This window comes from Parasteatoda tepidariorum, chromosome 5 (genome assembly GCF_982258835.1).
Source record: "Parasteatoda tepidariorum strain Cologne lab strain chromosome 5, Ptep-v5.0, whole genome shotgun sequence".
In the NCBI taxonomy this organism is placed as follows: domain Eukaryota; kingdom Metazoa; phylum Arthropoda; class Arachnida; order Araneae; family Theridiidae; genus Parasteatoda; species Parasteatoda tepidariorum.
In genome coordinates, this window is record NC_141759.1 from 46,994,205 (window position 1) to 47,016,755 (window position 22,551).

A 22,551-nucleotide genomic window follows, 5' to 3' on the forward strand; every position below is an offset into this window, starting at 1 on the left:
TATCTCTAGATTTTTTTTTTCAATTTTAAGCTTTTATAAAATGACTGCATATAATTTGTTACGAACTGCAACTGTAACTCCTTATGCTGTCGAACTGCAACCGTAACTCCTTGCGCTGAGGGCAGATATGTGTATGTATTCAGACGAGGAAGTCTAACTTTTTCATCATCACTGAACTTGTAGACATCATATTTCATTCATCGTCATGATTTGTTAATTAGAACAATAAAATGTTCTATTGTTATTCAAATCGGCTGTCATTAGATATTTATCATGAGGTATATTGATGCCAACCCCGGACCCATACATATATAAAAGATTGGTCGTACTGCTTATACATATAGAACATAGCAAGATAAGTGATACCTTTCAATGATTCATTTTTGGAAGTTCGTAGTGGGACCTTCAATTAAAAGCAACATAATGAAATCCCTTCATAATTGGTAAATTCTGATTTTCCCCAAAATGAAACATAACAAAAATAAATTTTATTAATGATTTTTCAATATTCATTTTATTTGCTGCACAATGTAGTTTAAGGGAATTTTAATAATATAGAAAAAATTAGTTTAAAGAAATATAGCTATATATTTTTCTAATAATAATATTCACATAGCCTTTTCATCTATCATATGCAGAGCAGTGATTAAACTGACCCTCCCTCCCTGACATATTTCAAATAAGCATTACCTTTTATCAAGGTAATATTTGTTTTATAAAATTTTTAAATTTATTAATAATCCAGATAAAGTGCTAGAATGAAGATAAGAGAATTTAATTAAATCAAATGTTATTTAGTTATTAGAGAAAAGGTCTATTTTATTTTACTGAAAATAGACTAAAACGATAGTTTTAATATCAGTTTAATATCTTTATCTTAGAAATCTGTTTTAAAACTTATTTATGTGAATTTCACATATTTAATCTCTTGTTATTGGGCAATTTAAATACCAACTATATAAAATACTAATTAGGTGTAGCCGTTTTAAACCTGGTCTAAAAGATAGCATTTTCTCCTTTGTAGTAGAGTTTGGCAAAATTAATCAGTGAGTGTTTAAATATTGAATTGATAAACATAATTTATTAATAAAAATAACTTATAAATATGTTTTTACATTTTTAAGCTGAGATAAAATGTGCATTGTTAAATTGCAGCAATGGTAAAACCATATTTGAATGCATTTAAAAAAAAGAGCAAAAAGCATGTCGATTCAAGTTGAAATCTTCACGAAAGCGATTACTCAATTGCGCAGTCATTTTACAGTTCAAATAAAAACATGATTTTAAAAACTGATTCATAGCTATCTATAACTGCTAGAAAAACAGAGAGATCGGTTACGATAGGATGGAGTCAAAAAGTGATGATTTTAAATTCGAGATTTGTGTTAAAATAGTATCTTAAAAATATAGGGATTTTAAAACCATTTGGATATCTATCCTAATAACTGCTGAAAAATTACTGAATTTACTATTAAATTGAGTACATTAAACAGATTACTTAACAGCATTATTGAGGTTGAACTTTGTTAGACTGAAATATAAAAGTCAAGACTGAACACAAGTATTTATTAAACATCAAGTATGACAGAAAAGAGCATGTTTTCCTGTTGTTTTAAAGGTAAAGAATGGTCAGTGCATGATTGTGAACCTAAAATTCTTATTTCTCGACAAGCACGATTTAAAATTCACATGACCTAATGTATACCTAGACCGAAACTAAGTAGAAATTTGTAGAATGACTGCCAAAAACCTACTAATATAGAATATAATACATTTTTTTCATTACTTTGGTCTCGTAGTCTCACCATTTTTATTGGCCTATCTGAAATGTGGATCCCTTGAGCAGAAGATGAACTGTATTTATCAACATAAGTAAATAATTTGGATAACCATGATATACAAAATAAAATTTGACAATGCAGATTTTGTGCATGCTACCTCTATTAACAATTAAATAATTATTTTCGGTGTTGGCGACATTATAGCATATTATTTAGAAAAATAGGTCCAAAATGTTCAAGTAAATATGTGTGTCAAACTTGATGTTTGACACACGTCAAGTTTGACACACATATTTACTTGAACAATCCTTAATAACCAGGTGCCTGTCCAGGCCAAATTTACCACTGTAACTTCACAAATTCAACTTTATGAAAAATAGTAGTTTCACAAAATACTTTTTCTTAAAATTTTTTGTATCCCATAAGAAACAATAAATCCATATTTTTGTGTTGATTTTTTAATTTTCACAAATTATGTCTAAATTTTCACAAAATAGGTACTTCTCAGAAAAACCTAGATAGACCTCCGATAACTGAATTCAGGGATGTAAGAGCAGCATAATCATTTTGGAACAGAAAAAATGTGGTTTGAAGAATATTTAATTTTTGGAGCAAATAGAATTAAATTATAATAAAATTAAATTTCTGAGCACATAAATATTTTATATCATACTAACAGAATACACGTTCTTTGTAATGGAGCGAAAAAATCTATAAATCGATGCATTAAGAAGTCGTACACAAAACTAAAATTTATATATTAGCACAATTAAGAAAGCCTTATTATTTATTGACTTTTCATTATTAGAATAAACAAAACAGTTTTTAGAAGTTCATCACATCAAAATAAAATTAAGTGTTTCAGTATTTGGCATACTGCTGTTGCCCGACGCCAACTCATAATAGTCAAAATTTACCGATTTCTATCAATTTTTTTGGTACTTATGCTTTTAAGAATTCTAGAACTTATGAGGGGCCCTAAAAACTTACTTCTGCAACAATAAAGCTGTACAGCATTGACGCAGTTTTAATGGTACCAAATATACTATTATGATACTATGTATCTGCCGACCAGACTCAATAGAGGTAAGGGAACTGGCCTTGCACCAGAAACGTTCTGGGTTCGAATCCCGGACAAGGCACAGATGTTCTTTCATTCTCTGTACTTTATGTCCTTACTGTGGGAGACCTAATGTGGTCCCCCTAAAAGAGTAGCCAACAAATATGCCTGAATTGACTGTTAACCCAGGTGGGCATTAGAAAAAAAATACTATGTACCTGTATTAATAGATTTGTTCACATATTAAGACTACACCAATTACTATAATACCAGCAGTTGTGTATTACCAAAATTAGGCATCATCCGCAACAAAAAAAGCATGGCGACTTTTTACGTTTCTCCTAAACCAATTAGTACCATTTCTCCATTAACTTAGCTCTTTTGCACAGAAATTATTTTTCTTATTTCAATCAGTACATAGTACTGAAACTAATTAAACATCAATCACATAATGGTATGGCTGTTTTTATATTTCTCTTTAAATAATGAGTAGTACTTTTTCTCCATTAATTTTGTCTTTTGGTACATATACATAGACTTAGGGTGTCTGGCTACCAAATGTCTACTATTACCATTTAATTAAACGTCATTGGTGTTAACAGTATGGCGATTTTTTACACTTTTAACTTATTAATGCCATTTGACCATTAATTTTCCTTTTCTGTACATGACTTATTTTCTTAAATTCATTTTAAGATATTTTAATAGGAACGCTTTTTAAAAGCATAACTGTTTACAAAATAAACATGTGGTGACATAGTCCACCTTTGCTATCATGTTCAAATTGATAGTTTAGTTTACCTGATATAACCATTAAAATTTCTTAAATATTGAAGAATGTGCAATAAACTGCTTTTACTCGACATAGAGCTAGCAAACAACTGTCAACTTTAAAATATTTGGAAAAAATTAAATAGAATACAATGGTAATGGTATAACATGATAGCTAATGCATAAGCAATGGGAAAATTTCATAACCGAAAAAATTTAATTAATGGGTTTCCTCCTGAAATGAAGTCTTTTCAAATTTTTTTTCCACAGGCTTAATTATATTTAAATAATTAGAGATAAGAAAAATGCTAATTATATTTTAAACTAAAAATTCACACTTTAAATTAAACATATTTACAAAACATACCATCAATACTATATGTTATCAATGCAGAGTTAATTCTAGAACAGATGGGTAGGACGCACAGCACTGTTGTTGATTGTCCATTTCAACATGGACTTTCAAATTGAGATAGCTAAATTAACAAATATGATATATGTATAAATTATATGTTATTATAATACACGAATTTAGAATTTCAGTTAATACATTTTTAACTACTGGATTCGCAAATATATCTGATTGTTTCAATTGTTCTGATTGATCAATATCTGATTGTTTTTTACATACGTCTTTTGGTTTCTCATATTTTGATATTTTAAATTGCATACGACACACTATGTTATTAAGACACCCAAATTTCGGATTTTAGAATCAACTATTTGCTTAAGATTTACTGGAAAATCATTTTTTGACACACCTGATTCCATCGGTCTGTTCCATCATCAATTTTCTGTTTTATGATTATTTATTTCAGTCACTTCCACTTGTTTTTTCTAATTTCGATATTTACAATATTATTACAACATATGTTAAATTTTAAGGTATAACTTTTGGATGTGATATATTCGCACCGATTCTAAAGTAAATTCTATTTAGATTTTTTGTCAACCCTTTTAATACGACATTTTCAGGGATGAGAGTAATTGGAAAGTAAAAAAGAGGAAATTCAAGAATATATATATATATATAATTTTAAAATTGCATGAATATATAAATATGATTCACATGCATGATTTTAAATTAAGAGAATATGAATCACGAAATGAGGTTTTTAAATCACGTGAATATGAAACTCTATATCGAATTTAAAAAATACGAAAATACAAATCATGATGCGTAATTTTTAGATCACGATGCATAATTTTTAAACAGCGTGAATACGAATCCCACTGTCTAATTTTTAAAGCACGTATAAATAGGAAAATCGATGTTTGATAATACAACCGCAAAAACGAATCACGGCATTGGATTTTAAGCTCGCGTGAATACGAATTGCTACATAGGGTTTTAAAAGTGCGTAATTACAAATCGCGATATTGGATTTTTAAATCTCGTAAATAAGACAATGTTCGACATTTAAATCGCCTGATTAAGAATCGCAACGTTCAACTTTTAAATCAGGTAAATACGAAAATCAATGTTTGAGGGAGGAATGAGAACTTCAATACTTTCGCTTCGCAGAAAATTTAATTCCTGATAAAATATTTTAACTTGTGCAAAAAAAAATGTCAGCGGGAAAAATCTGAAAAAAAGCGGAAATCCGCGGAAGAATCACATCCCTGCATTTTCAATTCCAGTATTTAATACGTTCTTATATACGTTAACTAATAAATTTCATTAATTTAGTACAATATTAACTTTTTAATGCACTCTGCTATGGAGAAAAAAACTAACATGTTAAGTAACATTCAAATGAAAATTGCTTGCTATTTTGGAGCAACGAAACTGATTTTTGTGCATAATTTGGTGCCAAATCATGCCAAAGTTGCACTATTTGGTTAACTAATGTTAATAGAGTTTGGAGCATCGTTGAAAAAAAAATGGTATTTTGGAACAGGTTGGAGCAGAAATTTCATTTTGGAGAGTATACATAGGATTGTTTAATTTCATTGAAGGAAATTAAACAATCCTATGTATACTCACTATTATTTCATCATATCAATTTTAAATACTAGCTATAGATTATATCATGTGCTTTAAATCAAAAATTATCAATAAATAAAATGCTAGTCAAATTCATTATTCATGATATTATGAACACGGATATTACTACACAACCAGTCTGAAACAAAAATTAGTAAACTTTTTTACTTTTAAGATTGACCAATGTTTCTTTAATAGAATAGCCCATTCATTAGATTTCATTTAGCTAAAAAATTATATTATACCAGCAAGCTACACTGTTACTGAAAACACACTTAGTCTTTAAATAAATCAAATATTTAAAAATATTTGATTTAATTATTCAAACTCATACAAATAAGTTCAAAACGTAGTAATAAATATGTAAAATTTATTGTACAAGAAAGCATAATTAAAGTAAAGTCATGATTCATCTTTTTCTTTCCTTTTTCCACAAGTAAACAGGGGCGCTAGTTTTGGTAGCTCCTTTAATCAGCTTAACTTCCGGTTCATTTTTATTCTGAAAATAAGACAAATTCATTGGATTACTTTAGAGTATCAAGCATTTTTATAATTAAAACAAATATAATTCTCATTCCATATTAAGAGTAAAACAACAAAAGGTGTATTGTCTGTCTAAACAAAGAACTCTTTCTGGCACAGAGTCTGTTGGTATGAAAACAATGCACATCTTAAAGAGGGGAGTTCTTGATACTTTTGTTTAGTCAGAACATATCCTAAATTTTTATCCAATGCCCCTGTAGTGAGTCACTGGCAATGGTCTAGACAGCTAGAGGGAGGAGTTCCCTTGTAAGATGTGCAGTAACTGAGTTTCATTCAACAATAATCAATGGAAGCAAATTTACATTCAAAAAGTACAGAGCCCTGATTATAAAAACATCTTTAATCCAATGTGGATGTAGATTTTAAAGTTTTTTTTTTGCATGCAAACTTAGTTTTCTTTACTTGATTTCAATAATATGATGCAATAATGCAGTTATACATAAGACCTTCAAATCCAAACATTATTTGTACTATGAATGACCACAAACATTCAGAGCAACAATTCTCTGATTTTTCCTAACTGATCTTATCAAATTTTTCTAGTTTTTTTTTTTAAACCAGTGACATAAATTTTATAAATATTTCAGCTATGCCTTATTCTTAAACATGAATTACACTATACTTAGAAAATATGAAGGTTAATATATAGCATAAATGTTTAATACAATAATGAACACTTTTACTTGCCATTAGAATTGATCTGGGCTACTTTTAATAAATTTCAAAATTAAAAGATATTTAAAAATAATTTATCAAAAATAATTGTAAAGAATAATTTTGCCAACATATAATGAGATTTTAAAAACACATCTGGGCTTTGGATACAATTTTAAAAAATAACATGTAAAGGGAATTTTTAAAAAATTTTACAGGTTAAAACATATTAAGAAAATATTTTTAGAGACGTGAATACTGAAAAATATAACAAACCATTAATTTCTTTTTCATATCTAATTTCTGGCTTAGAACTGAAAGCTCCTGAGCTCTATCAATTCGTTTGCTTAGTTCACTGTAATGTTGAGAGATTTGCTTTGACATTTTCTGTAACATAAATAAAAAAATATTGTTAAAAAACAAAAATCTGAAAATCTATATCTAACAAAAATCTGAAATAATGCGAATGATGTAGAATCTATAATTTGCAAGGATCTTTGAACAAAGGCAACATGGGGGGGGGGGGAGCTGATATATATTCCCATGTACAAGCTGAGGAGGCCCCCTTACGCCAAACATTAAATCAGCTTTATAAATATATATTATGTATGTCAGGTGGCACAAAAAATGAGTTTGTCCAGGGTCCTGTAAGACTTATCAGTCAGTGGAAAACAGAAAAATCCTTATTGAATCTAGTTGCTTGTTAATTCTGAATTCATTGATGGAACAAAACAAAATATGTAAAGAAGAATAAAATACAGCATTTACGAAATCTTTATCAAGAAGTTACGATTTATTTATCAGCACTTTCGCACACAAGCTATAGGGAGGCAAATGTACTAAAAAACGTAGGGGTACGGGAAAAAGGAAAGTTAACATGCACTCCTGGATCGTGTAATTCTCCAACAGAAAAAATATTAAAACAAAAATAGCACAAAATTGTAGGCAAATTTAAACATAACTTCAAAAAAGCATTTTTTATTTTTTAAGAATAGCAGAAGGAGAAAATGAAAATAAGTTTTGATTTGAATTGATAAAGAAATAGTGATTTTAATCTTGTTTAGTTATTATTTTTGAATCTACTATAAACCATATTTTTTCCTAATCATAAAATATTTATTTCTTATATATATATATTTAAAGATTTGTATTGCTTTGAATACAAATCCCCCTTTAGTAAAAAAGGACCAAAAAATTCAGAACTCCTGTGCCGTAAAGAGCAGGACTAGTGAAATTGTTGATTTATCAAAGGTTAATTGCTTATGCTTATTGTAGCAAAATTTTGCTTAATTTCATTTTCATAGAAAATGTAATTAAGCAACTACTAAAAGAGATCACTTGTCTACTAAAAGATATCAGTTGGCAAAAAAAAGAAGGATAAAACATTAATGGATTTATAACACGGTACCAAACAAAAGGCCACATTTTCCTTAATAATACAGAATTTCACTAAATGTGATATTGTTAGCCGTGGATTTCACAGTAAAAATATTTGCAATATTTTAGATTTATTTTCTGCATTAAAACAATAAAATAATATTGCTAAAGATTCACTAACATAATGCTACATAAGTTTTCCTTTAAAATTCTATAATTTAAAGCATTCATTCAAAAGTATATAGTATAGAAGCATGTTATTAAAATGTGTTAAAGATATAAATGTCTATTGAAATGGTCAATTTTAGTAGATGAAGGGGGTAAACCTCTCTGGTTTATATTATTAAAAGCAAATTTTAAAAATCACCAGTCATTAAACAAATTTTAAGAATCAAAAGAGCTCCAAATCCACATAAAAAGGTACATTTATTTAGAGAAAGTGAGAATTTTTGTCTGATTTTGCATCTTAAGAAATCCTCAGCATAAATGATTAGCACCGTTAAAAAAAAACCTAAAATCATTAAGATTACATGATTGTATGTGAAAATTTGATAATCATATAAAACAATATTCAAGTGTTCAAAGAAAGAAAAAAATACTCAAGTTGCATTCTTTATCTAACACACTGTACAGAAACAAAATCTTTCAGTCTGCAATATGAAATAGATTCTTTCTGAACTTACCAGTTTAAGAAAACTAGCACACTTTAACTGGTGAAGAATCCATTTTTGTAAGTACAGATAAGTTCAATACATGCATTAAAAAAAAAGCTCATTGAAATATGTTTCTATTTCAAAGATAAAAATACATCTTTAAAAAAAATCACTTATAATTTTAAAGACATTTTAAGCAGCATTATCAAATTAAGCATAATTGAAAGGATTGGAGAAATATAATGATGAGCCATATTTTCCCAGCATAAAATGTTAAATGTGTCGAAGCATTGTTTCCCAATAGGCACTTTACAAGTTTCTGAAATTTTTACTAGATAACAGTGCAATATACATAAAACATACTACTCTTTACATTAAAAGTTCGCTGATTTACACCGAAAAATAAGTTTAAATTGTGGCTTATTATATTTCACCAAACCACTTATTTGTAAAAAATATAATACTTGTAGGGTATCCTTTTGAACTGAATTCTTGAGGTTCATGTTTTTCAAAGCATCTAATGTTGGTCGGTTATAAGCCCTGTCCAGAAGATCTGGATGTGTATTCAAATACTTTGCAGGATTAAATTTTTTAGCTAGTTAAAAGTAAAGAAAATATTATAATAATTTAAACAAAAAATCTAGTTACAAAATGAATAAATATTCCAATGTATTTGTTAAAAATGCTAATGTTTCCAGATTAGATAATTGCTATAAAAGGAAAATTAATATTTATATTTAATAATATTATTATATTATATTTAATAATATATTTAATATATTATAATATATATATATTATAATATATTTAATAATTATATTAATAATAATATTATATTTAATAATATTTATATTTTTGAATTAATATTTATATTTAATAACAAATATAAAAAATAAAATAAAAAATGTAACGAAAAATCGGATGAAAAAGAAAATCACCTTCTGATTTTGAGTCTACATAAAAGGTATGAACATTATTCGGCCTATCTTCAACATCTAAAATTGAAACCTCTGCTTTCAATTTTTCGATTTTCTGAAAAAATAAATTTATATTAGGACATAGAGTGAAAAATAGTGTAACTCTGTTACCAGCATTTTGCATACAAAATATAAAAATACAGATTTTAAATTTTTTTTAGTAAGTACGGGAAATATTGACAGAACAATGACTTAACCTAAAACTAAAAAAAGAAAGAAAAAACATTTAAGGCATGTACTGTAAACTGAACTGTTTAATAATGTGGGCAAATCAATAATTTTCTTAGGATTTTAACTGTAACATAGCATGCATAAAAAATATACATATTGCTTATTTATCAATTCAGATAATAAAATTATAAGATTATTAAAAAAATTATGCAAAACAATTACATTAATGATCAATTTCATTTTTTCCAAAAAAAAAAAAAAAAAAAAAAAAAAACTAACAAGAAAATAATGAAGCAACAAATGAAAAACACAAAATAATTAGAGGACGTATATACATGAAAAATATGAAGAAACAAAGTTTGAGAAATAAATCACATAAAAAATAACTGTAAATAAATCAAATAACATATATTGCTCTTACATGCTCCAGCAATATAACTGAATAATTCATTTCAAAGTTAGACAAGTACTCTTATTCACAAAATAAAATTATTCACATAACAAAATTAATGAACATATTCATTTTCAGAGTTACTTTCATTTAATAAACCTTAGTAACCTAAACATAAAAGTAAAGTAAATTCTTAACTTACATTGGGGCTTTATAAATAAAAGGATAAAAATCTCAAATTTAAAAACAAAAAAAACATTAATCAAAGGACTTATAGTCATAGGTTAGTTCAACTAAATCAAAGAAAACTTTGACTGCCTCTATTATTTTGTGTTTTATTGTGATACCAGCTCTTTCATAAGATTAAGAGTAAAACATTGGAGGCAGCTTAAAAGCCTCTTAAGCAAGCCGACCAGCTTTCTTTGCTTGGGATACCACAATGGCTAAGAATCCACTGGTAATTTTCGGTTTGAATTAGTGATATTGCAGTCATAAGTATGCATAATAGAAAGAGTTATTGCGAAGGGCCAAAATCGCTTTTTGAGAATCAATAAAAAAGATAGTCTTCTTGTAATATGTGATGGAAGGAGAAGAGTTAATTAATAGCTTCTATCTCAGCTTCGAAAATCATTGAGTTTAACCAAACTATTGAAAAGTCCTTAAAAACACCATTAATAAGCAACTCACTAAAAACTAGAGTCATCATCAAGTTTTGATAAATAGCCCATATATGTATTAAAAATATATAAAAGGGTGTCAAAATGCAATATTATCTAACCGTCTCCTTCTCAATGATATTTAGTTTTATGCCAACACAGAGTAGAATAAATTTTTTCCTCTTAATTCATTTAAGTATACAATCCAAATATAAAAATTAAATAAACAATGTAAAATTGATTAAAAAACACAAAATAGTTGCACATGGACTAACAGCAAACTATAAAAATGTAACACAACTTAAAACAACTAGTTTGAAGAATTACACTGTTAAAAATATAATTGAAGTTTTTTTATTTTTTTTATTTAGATAAATTTAAAGGCATAAGTGTATGAAAATGACACATACTCTTAATTCAGTACCAAGTTTATAATTCACGTAGTTTGTATCTTGAGTCTGCATTAATTTTAATTGAGCATCCGTATGTTCTTCAGGTTTTTCTTTTTCATAATGAAGGCCATCCTAAATAAACATATTTAGATTAAAATATACAACAAATAAAAACATAAAGAAAATATGAAAACAAATCTTTAACTTAGCTTCTTAGATTGCTTTTAAAAAAAAGATGTTCAACATTAATGTCTAGTAATATGAAAAATTCATAACAATAATAAAAGTAAACAGGAAAATTCAGAAAATTTAATATTCTTATAATTGCACCTAAAATAGTCTAAATGAGGTAAATACCCTGTGGCAGAATTTTTTTTTGGCTTTCTGCAAGATACTTTTAATAATAACAAATATATGTTATCAATTTAAAGTAACAGAAATGCTGTGTTTACAACAAAAAAAACACCTGGATAAAATAAAATTGTATATATTTTTTAAAAAATAAATAAATAAGCAATAATTTTTTTATTCTAATAATATGGGAGATGATTCACACTTTCTGTAGGAGGAAAACACACTAATTATTTCCTTTTTCACATTTCGTAAATCATTATGACTTCAAAAAAAAATAATAATTAAAAATCTTGAAATGCATAGCAGTAACTACAAATATATATATATGTATATTATCGACGACAAAATTGTGCAAATTGGACTCTTTAAAAAGGGGGTACTGAATGGTGTTTCAGTTCATGATCCAGTTGTTGTAATAAATAATATTGTATTAAAAAAGTGTGTGGAAAAAAGTGAAAGAATCATTGGGTTAAAATTTAAATATTCATATGCATGATTTGAATTTCCTATATTGTTAGAAATATATCGGGATATTTAAAAACCACGTGAAAATCAAGATCAATAGCTGACTAAAATACAATCGAAACACTACATGGATTTGTGATAGTATTGACATAACGTGAGCTCTTCAAAAAGTAATTATTCAAATGCTCGATTTGAATTTTACGTGTAGAAATAATATTAACTGAGAAATTACCGGAATTATAAAAACCCGTGCAATTTGATAGCACTAGCAATAAATAGCAAAAAAAAAAAAAAAAACAAAAACACTAAAATCATCAAAATCAAAAGTAAAGAATTAATTTTATAATTGAAGAAATCCTTGATATTTTCAAAACATGAAAATCTAAATAAATTATATGCAGTATAATTTAAATGACTAATTATGTATAGGTAAGTTTACCATATCCCTAATCACATTTATTATGCTATAAAAAAATATTTACAAATGAAAGAGATGCCAAGTATAGATTCTAATTCTATGTATTTTTTAAAAGAATACACAAAAATTTTTATACATAAATGTGATTGACAATTTCTTGAATCTTCAGGACTTTGGATTTCCAGATCGTGGTTAGTGAAAAATTCAAATTTTTTGTGGAGCACAATCATTTGCTGAAAATTATTCAATTATTGATATTTTTGTCCATACATAATTTGATCAGGATTAATCATTTTAGGAACATATCTACAAAAAAGATAATCATAGAAAATTGACGACCTTAAAACATGGAGATATAGACAGTAAGCTATGGAATTTGAAAATTTTAATCATCCATATTTTCTTTAAAATAATACCCAGCTTAAAACCCACTTTATAGAGTGCTAGTCACAAGCATATTTCTAAAGACAAAAATAGCGATGTTAGGACGAACAAGACAAATTGTTTCATTATAATTTGAAAAGAGTAATACACTTAACAAAGGCAAATAACTCCTAAGTAGAGTATAAAATAACTTTAAAAAGGTTATTTTAAAATTTCAAAATTATTGCCACAAGTTCACGATGAATGAAAAAGTTTTTAAAAAAATTCGTTAACATTTTTTAAAAAAAGGTAAAATTTTGAAAAGAAAAAATATTATGGAACATTATTGAATGAAATTTTTTCTGTGTTATACAGCAAGCGAAGTGTTGTCTTTACTATAATTAGTAAGTAATCCTTTTCTTAATTAGCTGATAAATTAATAATTAATTCAATACTGTATTGGATTTTCAATGCAAAACAAACAAAATAATTAGTTTTAATTTGCACTAGATACTTAAAATAATCTTCATCTGTAAGTTGCATAAGCTCTCTAGAAAATCCTAACATCCCCCTGGGAGTTAAGGGGTGGTAGTGTCGACACTGAGAACTTAGGACATAACATAATATGTCCTAAGTTTAACTTTTAATACTTAAAGAAACTAAATAATGCATTATAAAAGTATTTTTAAATAGTCTACAGTATTTAATTATGTTTAAAAATTTATTATTTTACCTTTGTTTCTGAATTAATCATATGAAATACAAATTCATCAGGATTCTTGTTCTTGGCTTTACGATAGAGTTTTTTCAACTTATTTTGCTTGTCATGATAAGCTCTAAACAAAAATATCATATTTATTAAAAGAATTACCAAACTTAAAACATTTAAAGCACAGAGAAAAAGACAAATACATAATTGTTTGATTTTTCTGTAAACTTTTATGAAGGACAGTTTGAGAGACATTCCTTTATTGCCAGCAGGGATCAAAGCAAGGAAATTAGGGTCAGCAGTCAGATGCTCTAACTACCTGTCCCCATGGCTGTTAGAGAAAATAGAAGGGGACTTTTGAGAACAAAGTTAGATGGTCTAAACACAAGGTTCAATCCCTGCAAGAAGACAGCGAACATCTCTCACAGGCTATCACAAATATGCAATTGAGCTAAAAAAATAAAACTTATTTTTCACATAAATCAAAAAGGGGATATATTCGTATCGTGGTCTGGTGCACCAACTATAACTGCCACGACACAAAATGTATTTGTATCGATAATTATTTATATTAATAATAATTAATTTTAAAAATAAAAATCATGTAGAGGTTTTTCTGAGGATGGCTAAGAGTTAACCCTTCAAGCTGGTCTCTTATTTTTCGTTCTTCAAGTGCCGCTGCCCGAAAAAGGAAGGTTATTCTGTCGAAGACCACGATACGGATATCTTTACACCAAACAATTCATATAAAACTGAGCTGTAGTTCATTGTTAGAAGATGATAATTTAAACATGTTTTAAATTTGTGATTGGAAAGTAGTAAAGGTGAACAGGGGCCTTTCAAAAAGTACGTACATCCCGAAGGGAGGGGGAGGGATTTGCTATTTTGTATGATAGGGAGGGGGGAGGTATTATACAAAGTACGTACATTATAAGCATACACCAAATTTAAATTTGACTTTTTCCTACATACTCTTTAAATAAATATTTAATTTTATTTTAAACATAATTATTTTAATTTTTATGAAAAAAGGGGATAGACTAATAAAATGTACGAAATACTAAGACCTTATGTATGGTAATGTACGAAAGGGGGGTTAATATTTCTCCATTTTTGTGTATGTACTTTTTGAACGGCCCCTAAAACTTCATTCCTCAAAACAAGATACAAAATTGTTAAAATAAGGGAGGAATAACATTAATACTAATTTAAGGGTAAGAAAAGTGAACTTAAATAACTAGTTCAAAGTTTGTAGATAAGCTAAAAGAATAATTACTTTGCTCGCAATTTATAGTCTCTTTTCTTTTCTAGAAGACCAAGGTGTTTTCTGGCTTCAGGCTGAAAAAAAGGTAAAAAACATTCGATTCATTAACTAATACAAAATGTAATATAAGCATGGGAACGTAAGACACATTAACAGAACATATTTTTATATAAAAAGAAGAAATAATGAACCATACTTGATGCCTCTCCTGATATTCTCGCTGGCCACTTTTGTTAGCCTTTTTCCAAGACGACATAATGAATTTACAAAAACGAATCAACAAATCAAACCAGCCACGATTTTTAAAAACAATTATAAACGAATTCAGATGAAAAACAAAAAAAAAAGATGTAGTCAAAGTTGCAGTTAGGGATTCAGTTACAAGGTGTTCTCTTCAACACTAGTGCTCCAGGCAGCTATATTCACATTTAGTAAAGGTATGACTTAATGCTCGAGTGCGCCATCTGCGGAGTAGGCAGGTTCCATGTCTTAGGCCACTCTCCCTTCTCTCTCCTCTTGTCAGTTGTATAGGATGTACTATGATATTTTTCCTTTTCTTAATATTTTGTTTTCAATTAAAAATAAATTTTTTTTCAGATTTCCTTGATGCTTTCTTTTAGAACTATGTTTATTGTAGTTTTCAGTTCGGTATAGTTAACTTAAACGATTTTAATCTATATGAAAATCAAGACTGAAACAAACGTACTTCCTTCTTCTACGACTATCTATACGCTGATGGTGAAAGCATGCAAAATGTTGCCAGAGGTAGAGTTATACTCTACTCTACCTGAAGCCCATTTCAATCGCCAATTATTCAATTCCAATTTATTAGTATATAAAACATGTCAACTGGGATTTATAAAGAGGTATCTTTTAATAGATAAAGGTTTAATATCCTCCCTAGGGTCATTTGAATTTAACCATATATTTGCTGAGACCATTACAGAAGAATAACTGATGAGTGGTGAGAACTGGGGAAGGGGAGCGTTCAATTCAAGTTACATGTTCCCATCCGATTCAAATCTAAATCCAAGATGGGGATATGCATTTCTCTAATCAGATTCGCATTCAAAGACGTGTAGAATATGGGAATTACCTCTTAAAGCTTCTAAGCCGTTTATGTGATCGCACGTAAATGCAATCGCGCACACACGAGATACGCTATTCAACAGTTGCACTTGCGTGAAGATGAGTGGCATAAAATGAAATTGGCAACTACGATTGCCGACGTGAGGAAAAGAATACCAGATTTAAGATTTTTCTTTGCTGAAGAATATATTTCACTAAGAAATTCTCATTCGTTCTCTGAGGTGAGCGAATCGTATGTAAGAATGTCCCTTAGGAAGCATTCATACAGCTTGCAAAAAATTAAAGTATGCAAATTCGGAGATGCGAGTGAGAACTTATTCGTAATTGAAATGGGTTACAGGTTGAGTAGAGTAGAACTCTCTATTTATTGCAACACTTCGCATGCTTTCACCAGTAGCGTGTGGAGAGTCATAGAAGTAACAAGTATGTAAGTTTCTGTCTTGATTTTCAAATAGATTAAAATCTTTTAAGTTAGGAAACTATACGGAACTGAAAACTACATTGAACATAGTTCTACTATAAAGCGTCACGGAAATTTAGAAAAATATTTATAGCAAGTAAATGCGAAAAATAATAAGAAAAGGAAAAATATCGTAGTACATTCTTATACCACTGAAAAGAGGAGGAGATGGAAGGGCACTGAGAATTGGTCTTCTATCTAGATGGAGTATTCGAGCGCTGTGGTTTTTTATTGAAGAAATATATTTATTTCAAAAAAACTCGTCACTCACGTTCTTGTTCGCATCTCTAAATTCAAGTATACGATTATTTTTCAGAGAGTATCAAATGACATTTTAAATAGGACCGTGGAGGTATCTGAACGGTTAGAGAATTGAACTCCTGTTCGCAGGGACCGGGGTTACATGCTCGCCTCCACTAAGACTCACCGAGTACATACGATATACGTGCTTGTAAAATCTGTGGAATCGAAGGTCCTGTGGTTGGTCGCTGCGTAGTACCATGGGTACAGGGATTTGAAGAAAGCTTTCTTTCCCTTCAGATCTATATCTAAACTGTGGATGTGACCTCGTAAAATTGCATGGTGTGTCTTTGGAGTATCCTCAAGAATGTTTCCCAGACCGTCATTAATAGCCCATAGGGCAGCCCTAGGGAGCAGACCGGTTCCATGCTTTGACCCTACCCCTTTGCTTTTCCTCCTTTGCTCAGTTGTGTGTGAATGTACTGCAAACTTTTCTGTTCCATAATATTTTTCGCATTTAATTGTCGAAAATATTTTCTAAAATTTCCTCGACGCCTCCTTTTGAAACTATGTTTAAAGCAGTTTTGAGTTCCACACAGCATTATAATTTAAAAAATTTAATCCGTTTGAATACGAAACCAAGATAGAAACTAACGTACTTCCTTCTCCTATGACTCTCCACACGCTGGTGGTGAAAGCATGCAAAGTGTTGACATAGGTAAAGAGTTCTGCTCTGCGCCACCTGTAGCCCATTTCGATCACCAATTACTGATTTCATCAAATTGATTTAAGCATTTTTTTATAATCGAATCATATACTAATTCATTTTACGTGCGAGAAACAAATTAAAAAGTCAAAACTGCTTTTTGCAGCATGAAAAGAAGCAGGGATGCTACATTTTTTGCAAAATATTGTACAGAGTGGTAGACATTTAAAAACCAAATCTTTCATCATTTTTGATAATTTTTCCAACATTTTAAATGCCTTATCACGAAGAAGTTGGTACAGAGGAGCGTTGCATATGAACTTTTAAATTATTTATATGTAGTTATATGGAAAATAAGTTTAAATTTAGTAAAAAAATAATGTCTTAAAACATAATCATAGCTACCACTGGAATTAAGTATTACAAGAAGCAAAGAATGCTGGCAGCCTTGGAGGAAGAATTAAATTTTTTGAACTTGGTTCTGCACCTGATATCAGTTATCAATATCAATTTCAAAAACCGATATCTTTGTTGTGTGAATAAAATTATATTTTTCTTAAATATAAGTAACGCAGTATGATCGTGAAGACACGGCTTCCAGTTGAACACCGAAGTCAAGTTTCACTGGCTGTAGTCAGTAAGCGGGTGGTTGACCACTTTGATCAGCCTGCGTAGGGACCAAGACTACGCAGTAACGATCTCCGTTTAAATGTTCTTTTGTGTAAAGTGCTTGACTTCACGTGCTGAACGTTGGGCTACCAAAGCGAAGGAGCCATCACCTTTGCAGAGGATCAAAAATGGGACGGCCTGTCTTCAGATCATCCTCAGAGATGTTTCCGTAACAGTCGACGATAGCCTATTGTGAAACTCTAGCGTGACGTAAATAAAGTACCTACCTAGCATAAATATATGAGTGTCCTCAAATCATAACATTTTTTAGGATAATCCCCAGATTTATTCTCAAATCATGGTTAGGAAATCTAGTGACCTTAATCATGTATGAACTCTCTTCTCTTTCTCTATCAGCAAAATTGAACTAATAGAAATTAGATCAATATTCTTAATTGAATAAAGGCTAGATTACCCGTTAAATGCAAATATTTTACTAGGCCTTCTTTCAGATTTGAAGGCCGCTCTCAATGAATGAGATTGTTTCACATCCAATCGCTGTCAGGAGAAATGGTGAAACTGATTGGTGAGTTTATCACGGAAAAATATATTTCATCAATCAGGTGCTCTGCTATACAAGGCTTTTATTAAGTTTATAAAAGTTAGAAAATTTCTTTCAGCCTTTGTAAGGGAAATCTTACATAGACTAAACTGATTTACCCGATATTTTATTGGCGATCGAAATGGGCTACCGGTGGGGTAGAGCAAAACTCTCTATCTATGGAAATAATTTTTCATGCTTTCACCTTTAGCTTGATTGCAGTCATAGTAGAAAAAAAAGTACGTAAGTTTCTTTATTGATTTTCAAATAGATAAAAAATTGTTATGTTAGGAAACTATACTGAACTCAGAGTTGCATCAAACATAGTTCTTGAAAAAGCGTCGTGGAAATTTTAAAAAATATTTTTGACCATTAAATATGAAAAATGTTATGGAAGGGGAAAATATTGCAGTACATTCCCATACAACTGAAAAAAGGAGGAGAAGGAAGGAGAGATGGTTGAGACATGGAATCGGTTTTCTCTCCTGACGGCGCATTCGAGCTTAGAAATCTATTCGCGATCGCCGAGTGCGAAAACCCCACCTGGGGAGAAGACCGGTTCCATGGCTTGACCCTTCTCTTTTCTCCTTTTCTCAGTTGTATAGAAATGTACTAGGATATTTTCACCTTTCTTTCGTATTTAATTGTCACAAATATTTTTTTTTAAATTTCCACGACGCTTTATTTTGGAATTGAATTTCTTCAATGTAGTTTTCAGTTGCATATATAGTTTCCCAACTTAAAAGTTTTTAATCTATTTGAAAATCAAGACAGAAACTAACGTATTTCCTTCTTCTATGATTCTCCACATGCTGATGGTGAAAGCATGCGAAGTGTTGCCATTGGTTGAGAGTTCTGCTCTACGCTACCTATAGCCCATTTCGATCACCAATTAACAAGAGGAATGAATGCAGTCTTCTAACGTAACAAGTCTGAAAAGAAGCATGTCAAATATACACTCTTCGTGATGGTAAGTACCCTACCTTGCAAGGATTGGCAAAAATTAACCACGTGACGAAAAAGAGGCTTTTATCTTGTTCCTGAATTCTTGCATTACTTGAAACTGTCTTCACCCGGCAATGCTTGCCTAAGAGCTTGCTAGAAGAATTAGAAGTAAAAAATCAGGTTTTCAATCCTCTTAGGCTGTCACGCGCCTGAATTTTGACTTTCCTCAAAGTTGTCTTCGTCCAGTAATGCTTGTTTGAAAACAGGTTAGGAGAATTGAAGTTGAAAAATCAGGTTTTTAATCCTCTTGTGACCTTACGCGCCTGAAGTCAGGCCTAATGTAAATGGAGGTGAGGAGCCTATATCTTTCTGCCAAGGATCGAAAATCATTCATTTCTATCTAGGTTCATTGGGGGTAAAATGCAGACATTCCAATCTGGGTCCTCCGTAGGATTTTCTTGTAGGACTTATTTTGAGCTAAATTTTGAACCTTAGTAGTCCTATTTGTTGTTATGATATATAGTCGATTTAAAATATAGTTAAAAATTTAATTTCTTGTTTGTTGTGGATATTAACAGCTATTTTTAAAAAAAAAACACGTTGTCGTTTTTCTTTCTGATCGATACTATACATAGTATATCTATAAAGAAATGTAAAACAAATATGGTAGATATTATATGCTATTTTTAGTATGGAATTTCCTTTTGATTTTCTATTGAATGTACAGCGAAAAACTTTCAAAATTTATTGAATCTCTTCTCAGGTGGACCTGGAAATATGAAAATCTATTTGAATCAGAGGAGTTGGAAAGTAACTATAAAAAAAAACCATAAATTTTATATGATAATCAAACTTGAAACTTGTTTCTGTATTTTTCAGCCTGCTCAGTGACCGAAGGTGCTCGGTATCGGTAAACTGCTCTACCGTAAAGTGCTCGACTTCAAGCACAAGTCATCGCGCTACCAAAGCAGGGGAGCCCTCCTCTCTACAGAGGACCAAAATTGCGATGGCATGTCTTCAGATCATCCTCAGTGATGTTTCCCAGACTGTCGCCAATAGCCCATTCTGCAGCTTAATCGCGACGTAAAGTACCTACCTACTTACGTAACTCATATGACCAAGTTACTCGTTTCTAATTATTCGCAGTCAAGCCAAAATTAAAGGTTACAACTTGTCCGGTCGTTGAAAAAATTCGTCTTAACGGTATCAATATTTGTGTAAGTTTAAAACTTAATTTTAAAAGTTATATCTTAAACTGTTTTACCTTCCATGATTAATCAATAATTCAAACCTATGTATGTAAGATATATTAGACTGTGATGCTATTGAGTGTAGGCAAAGTAGCTTAATTTTTAGAAAATTCTTAAGAATTATAATACAAGGATTTTTTAAAAATATTTCCCAACGATCGTACAAGTTTGGCAGTTATGAAATGTTAAAAAGTCCAAGATAGGCACTGCTGATTATGGTATCGAGAAGGACAATCAAGTCAGTCATCTGCTAGCACAGTCCAGTGAAACTTAATTTTGTTGCACAGTTTGCTGGAAAGCATCTGTGTGGTGATCATGGGATCACCACAATGTTTACTTTTCATACTGGGCTGTCTCCAACAGGAGCGCCCTCTTCATTGCCTTTGCGGGATCTCTAGGGCTCGACTCACAGCTCGTCTTTAGAGATTCTCGCAACCGGTAAGGAGGGGACGTTATCTTTTGGAGATAGACCAGCATTCCCCGTGGATATTTGACGAGTGTAGCTGTTTTTTTCAGCTGCATTTTTCCCCCCCTGTGTGCTCCACGCCGTTATAATTCATCTTAAGTTTATTCCTTTCTTAACTCCATAAATTTAACGTATAGCAAGTCATCGATTTCGAGAATTTTACTACTATCTAAAATATGATATTTAAATAAATTTATATTTATACTCCCTGGAGCACACAGGGAGGACATAGTCCACGTGTTGAACATGATAATGTTTCATCCTATATTGAGCAATAGATGTACTTTATTTAAAAATATGAAGATTAAATAAAGAGTTTGTGGTGTAAAAAAATAATAATAATAATAATAATAAAAATTATTATTATGGGTGACAGCAATACTTTCTTGGGCGTGGCTGTGTGGACATTATCAAACTCTGTACATTATCAATGTCTGTACATTATCAATCTCTGTACATTATCAAACTCAATTAACAGTATATAACTATTTCATTTAACAGTATTTAGTAAGGAATTAAAATTAAATTTAGCTTTTAGTTTAAAAAAAAAAATTTATGGTAATAATTTTTGTTTAAAATACGTACAATTACTAAGTACTGATGTATTCCACTGAGTTGATTTTTCTCAATTTAACAATTGGGTATTTTTAACAGGGTTTTCAAATGGCAAATGTATCAAAATTGTTCAATGTTGATATAATTTGAATATTTTATTTTTTACTGTATGTGATATGTTAAGGATATGTGTACCATGATTTATTGAATTTGTTTAATATGATTTGTTGATCATTTGTTGAAATGATCATACTTGTTTTTATAAGGAATGAAAATGTATTACATGTACATAATTTACAGGGTCATTCTTATTTTTACGAGTGATATTTCTCTTAGAATTGGTAATTTTTACATATATGAAGAAAAATGTTTGTATTTTACATACAATTTAAAATTTTAGGTTCTTTTAAGAGAAAATTGAATATCACGATTTAATTATTATCACACTGAATACTCACACGTATTCACCTTTTTGGTTACATTTATTTATCCAAGTTTTTTTCTCATTTATTTTAGCTACATAATTACGAACATTTAATATTGATGGTCATAAGTAATAATACATAAGCATTTTATAGTTGACTTTCTTGTCATGAGTCTTAGGATTTCTTTATCGAAATTAACATTCGTCAAAAGAAAAAAAA

The 22,551-nt window shown here is 29.7% G+C and overlaps 1 protein-coding gene across 1 annotated transcript; it reads right to left on the reverse strand.

Annotated features, from left to right (window-relative positions):
- Window positions 1–5,949: 5,949 nt before the first annotated feature.
- On the reverse strand, window positions 5,950–15,398 carry LOC107449594 (putative U3 small nucleolar RNA-associated protein 11). Its single transcript, XM_043041127.3, has 8 exons — window positions 15,183–15,398; window positions 14,999–15,060; window positions 13,747–13,849; window positions 11,432–11,545; window positions 9,765–9,858; window positions 9,291–9,421; window positions 7,073–7,183; window positions 5,950–6,098 (listed from the first exon to the last, which is right to left on the reverse strand). Exons 1-8 carry the CDS (start codon window positions 15,240–15,242, stop codon window positions 6,009–6,011), a joined length of 765 nt encoding a protein of 254 aa, XP_042897061.1. The 5' UTR covers window positions 15,243–15,398; the 3' UTR covers window positions 5,950–6,008.
- Between the last annotated feature and the right edge of the window lie 7,153 nt (window positions 15,399–22,551).

What these genes read in the sequence shown, in the direction of transcription:
- LOC107449594 (XM_043041127.3), bottom strand. Translation starts at nt 15,242, where the DNA reads ATGTCGTCTTGGAAAAAGGCTAACAAAAGTGGCCAGCGAGAATATCAG. An exon ending in TGTAGACTCAAAATCAGAAG is followed by an intron (nt 9,422 to 9,764) that starts GTGATTTTCTTT and finishes ACTTTTAACTAG; the next exon opens with CTAAAAAATTTAATCCTGCA. An exon ending in ATATGAAAAAGAAATTAATG is followed by an intron (nt 6,099 to 7,072) that starts GTTTGTTATATT and finishes TCTTATTTTCAG; the next exon opens with AATAAAAATGAACCGGAAGT.